General features: G+C 37.3%; 1 protein-coding gene across 1 annotated transcript in view; it reads left to right on the forward strand.

Moving 5' to 3' along the window:
* The window catches only part of LOC125032675 (transcriptional regulator ATRX-like), a 26,281-nt gene that overhangs the window by 2,186 nt on the left and 19,095 nt on the right, over positions 1-5,000 (forward strand). Inside the window, 4 exon segments of the mRNA XM_047623930.1 lie at positions 700-816; positions 1,191-3,930; positions 3,933-4,666; positions 4,857-4,966. Coding sequence (XP_047479886.1) covers positions 700-816; positions 1,191-3,930; positions 3,933-4,666; positions 4,857-4,966 — 3,701 coding nt within the window.

Here is a 5,000-nt window from a genome sequence, read left to right on the forward strand (position 1 = left end):
AAATCTTTCAATTGTATGTACTTTTTAGCCACCTTTTACTATTTGGATGTCAGGAGTTTTGGTTATAAACAGCACAGATATACCATGAAAATGTATTAAAACTATCATTCCCCGGGTTACTACAAGTTATTTCATCACTGTATAACTGCAGACATTATAGAGTGCTGAATAAGTTTCAAGTCTTTTTCAAAAATATTATTCATTATAAAATTTACATTATTATTATTATTATTATTATTATTAATTATGCAGACAACAAAGACACAACTCATTACAGATTTTCTGTTTCACTCAGTACCATCATTTTAGCTTCTTCGTTTGATTGGTTTTCCTCTTTTGTGATTATTCCCTGCTTTCTTATACCAAGTATTTTCTCCTTTAATTTTCCAAAACATGCCTAGCGTCTTTAATCACTAAATGCAGCTCTGTCCCCAGCATTGTCCAGAGTCATGATAGAAACCGATGAACATGATTTTTATATATGTGTTTTTATTGTTTATTTATTGTTCATGGAATATTATTTTTGTTTTCTTGGTTAGAAACAATGACCACTTTAGTTACGTAGAAATTATGTTTTCAGTATACCATGATTTATTATTATTTCCTGTTCATCTGCTTATGTTTTGGAATGATGCTTGGTTTTTATAGTTTTGTTTCGTGATTTTTTTTCTTTTATTCTTTATTTAACCTTGTTTGCAGAAACCAACACAAATCAGTTGCAAAGTATAACTTCCAACTCGGAAAATGCAGATGATAAACAAGCTATTAATGATGTCTCTCAGCCCAAAATAGCTACTGAAACACCTGCATCTGAAGGTTTGATACTTCCTTTTAATTTGTTTTTATTTGGATTTTCCATTTTTCTTATTCTTTGAGAAAAGTTAAAAGTAAAAGTAAATGGAAGACAAAAGAGGATGAAGAAAGATTTTGTTTTTATTTATGTTTGAATATGAAACTTATATAAAGTGCGTGTGCGTGTGCGTGTGCGTGTGCGTGTGCGTGTGCGTGTGCTTGTGCGTGTGTGTGTGTGTGTGTGTGTGTGTGTGTGTGTGTGTGTGTGTGTGTGTGTGTGTGTGTGTGTGTGTGTGTGTGTGTGTGTGTGTGTGTGTGCGCGCGTGTGTGCGCGTGCACATATGTATGTATGTATATATGTTTATATGATTATAATTATAACGTTTAATTGCTTTCAGATTTACCAACATGTAGCAAATCAGAGACCTCAGCTCCCAAGAAGGGAGAGAATGCAGAAGAGGCAAGTGACACTGAAACGTCTGAAGCAAATTCAGGCGACCAGTCAGAGCTGCTGCAACAACTTGTAAGTGATGCCGTCAAGAAAGCCTTGTCAGAAAACCCCCTTCTGGCTGCAGTGGGAGTTGATCCTTCATCTGTGATGAAGAAAATTGATACATCAGCACTGATTGCTCAGGCCTCAGCTGAGATTACCCAAACCAAGACAAAGAAGAAGCTGTACCTCCGTCCGCCAGACACTCCTAGTTATAACCCCACACCCATAGAGGAACTCAATAAGCGCAAGAGGTCTGTAGATGGCAGTGATAAGGAAGTGACACCATCCAAGGTTATGAAGTATATCCCATCTAATATGTCAGCCAGTAGTGTTATTTCAGACGTTTTGGAAGGAGAAGTTAATACCAAAAGTTCTGTAGACAGTGAAGCTACAGATTTCTCTTCTGATGATGGAGAAGGTGATAAAAAAAGAGACGATTTTGATATCCTAGAAGAGGTGCTTGCAGAACACTCACAGAATAATAAGATTAAAGTGAAGAAAAAGAGAGTAAGGGCTCTTGGTAAGCTTCAGTATAATTTAAGCATTGCAGAGAAAACCAGTAAAAATTCAACTGTGATTTCAGATGCACAATGTATGTCAAATCTTGACAGTAGTAGCTGTGATACATCAAAGAAAAATTCAACTGAAAGTCAGGACATGGCAGAAGGGTCTTATTTTTTGCCCCCATCTCCAGTTTTTACTTCATCTTCGGATGGATTTGGAATGTTTAATAGCACTGTGTATACTACATCTAAAACTGATAGTGAAAATTGCAAAACCAGTGAAAATGTACCTGGAAAAGAAGAGAAGGAAGTGAAGGAGAAAGAGGAAAAAGAGATAAATCCAGTAAAAGTCAGCACTCCAATACAGAAAAGTGAAGTAAGTGTGAAGCCAAAAGAACAGCCAGGTAAAGTGGAAGTAAAGAATAAAAGCAAAGGCCATTCTTTACTTCCCCAAGTTGTCCATACACTCAGTGCCCCAAAAATATCTAGACGCAATATTAGAAACTGGACTCCGCAGGTTCGGAGCACAGTACCAGAAGTAAAAGACACAGGTGATCCGTTAGAAGAAATATTACAGTTAATGGATGGGGAAGATTCACAGCAAACAGCTGACTCAAAGGAAGATTCCAAAAAGACTCAACAGAGAGTCGAAGCTTCAAAAATTGTTAAAAAGTATAAAGTTGATTTAGATAAGGAAATTCTAAGTTTAGCAAATTTGTCATCAAATAAAGAGGAAATTCAACCACCTCCAATTGAAAATTCATCACAAGAAAAGCTTGAAGTAAACACTACTACTGATAATGAGAAGCAAAAGATAAAAAATACTGTTCAGGGAGAGAACTCAAAAGAAAAACAAAAGAAATTACCAGATAAGGAAACAGAAACTAAGGATTCTCAGTCAGAGAAGAAGGAGAAAAAGAGTGAAAGTGAAAGTGAAGATCCAGATCTTGATTCAGAAGATGAGGAAGACGATCCTGAGAAAGAAGAAAAGCGAAATAAGGAAAACAAGGGAGATGTTTCAGCCAAAGATGATGAGAGTAGTGACTCTGAACATAGACGGGGAAGACACAGGAGAAAGAGGAAGAGGGATCGGTCAAGCAGCTCAGATTCTGAACATTCTTACCACAGAAGAAAGAAAAAGAAAAGTCACAAACGGCGTAGGAAATACAGCCATAGTAAAAAGAAAAGAAAACATCGTAATAGTAGAGGTGACTCAGATGATGATGACAGTAAGGACTCCAACAAAGATGAAGAAGATAGTGCAGATGAGAAGAGTGATGCTAGTAGAGAGGACAGCCAGGATGAAGATTTAGATAAGGTTAAAAAATATAAGAAACACAAGAAAAGAGGAAAGCACCATAAGAAATATAAATACAAGAGAAGGAGAAGCAAGAGCAAGAAAAAGAGAAACCGAAGCTACAGTAGTAGTCGAAGTTCAAGCAGGAGCTCTAGTGAGAGCCGAAGTAGAAGTAGAAGCCACAGCAGAAGTCGCAGTGAAAGCCGTGACAGAAGTCGCAGCAGAAGTCAAAGCCAAAGCCCTGGTAAGAGAAAAATTAAAGATAATCAGAAGATATGTAATAGAAGGGAAAGTGAGGACAGCTTAAAACGAAGAAACTCTACAAGCGATAGCCAAGGAATTACCAAGGATAAAACCCAGCCGTTATCAGTACCAATGCCAGTTGATCCAAGCAAAATAAAAATTGAAAAGGAGCCCACAGTTCCTGATCTGTCAATTGTGAAAATTGAGAAGGACTTGGAACAGACTTCTTCTGTCTCTGGCAAAAAAGAAGAGACTGAAAGTCATGGTGAGAAAAGAAGTTCAGGTGACTCGAGCAATAAACAGGAGAGAAGTTCACATTCAAAGCCTAGTAGTGACATTTCCTCCAAAGAAAGTGAGAAAGCTAAACAGGGCTCAGACAGAGAGCACAAGAAGAGTAGGCAAGATAGAAAAAGTAGTACAGATAGCATGTCTGACAAAGGTTTCTCACAGAGGCGCCAAAGCACAGAATCTAAAAAGTCAGAAAATGAAAGCATCTCAGGAAGCAGTAAACAAGGAATAAAAAGAAGAGTTAGTGAAGATTCTTGCAAGAAAGAAAACTTGCTCAGGATTCTCAGGGTAAAGTCATGTCTATGTTTGATATGGTGATTGCCAGCACTCAACAGGTACAAAAGCCAAAAGTTCTGAAGGAAATCTCTATTTTCGATGCTGTGGCAGCCGCTGGTAAGGACAGCAGTGAAGACTCAACAGGAGAAGACATCGATAGTACAGAGCCTTTTATGAATGATGATTCACTTAATCAGAAGAGTGACACTTCTTCAAAAGGTAAATCAGGCCAAAGTTCTAAAACTGAGAAGTCAGTCGATCGTTCATCCAGTTCCAGTTCTCGCAAAGATAACAAAAATGAGTCCAAGAGAAAGCATTCTTCTAGCAGTAGTAAAGAAAAGAGTAGTAGTCATAAAAGTTCCAGTAGTCATCACAGTAGTTCTTCCAGCAAGCACAAAAGCAGTAGTAATTCTAGTAAACATAGCAATACTACCGTGAGTAGCAGTACTAGCAGCAGTAAGGAGACTCATTCCAGCAAAACCAAAGAAAAATCAGGTGTAACTTCTAGCAGTCACTCGAGTGGAAATGCTAAACATCATAGCAGCAAACACAGCAGTAGTTCAAAGAGTCAAAAGAGCAGCAACAGCAGCAACAGCAGTAGCAGCAGCAGCAGAAAACACAGCAGTGGAAGTCATAGCAAAGATAAAGAACACAGCAACAGTGGAAGCAGTAGCAGTAAAGCTGATGGAAAAATCAAAGAATCTTCCAGAAATAAAAGATTTTCCACAGAAAATGAAGCATCAAATGGGATTTGTGAAAGAGATTCTTGTAATGGTAATTATCATTTCATTTTTTACGTAATGTTTCAAATGGAGATGTGTTTTTGTTTTCTACATTTGAATTAGAATTCTTTTATATATTTTTTTGTTTTTTATATTTAAATTAGTCTTCTTTCGTATGCAAAGTCAGTACCATATTATTCAGTAATTTTAGAATAAGAATTGAGTCCGACATTTCTTCACAGATGGAAATGATTCCCCGCTACCAGACCTTTCTGCACTAGATGAGATCCCACAGGATGATTGGGAGCAAATGATTAATTCCAGTGATAGATATGACTTGCAGCATTTAGAGGTACGACAAAGTGTGGATTTGTAATGCAGTCTTT

The sequence above is a fragment of the Penaeus chinensis genome, chromosome 15 (genome assembly GCF_019202785.1).
Source record: "Penaeus chinensis breed Huanghai No. 1 chromosome 15, ASM1920278v2, whole genome shotgun sequence".
NCBI classification, from domain to species: Eukaryota; Metazoa; Arthropoda; class Malacostraca; order Decapoda; family Penaeidae; genus Penaeus; species Penaeus chinensis.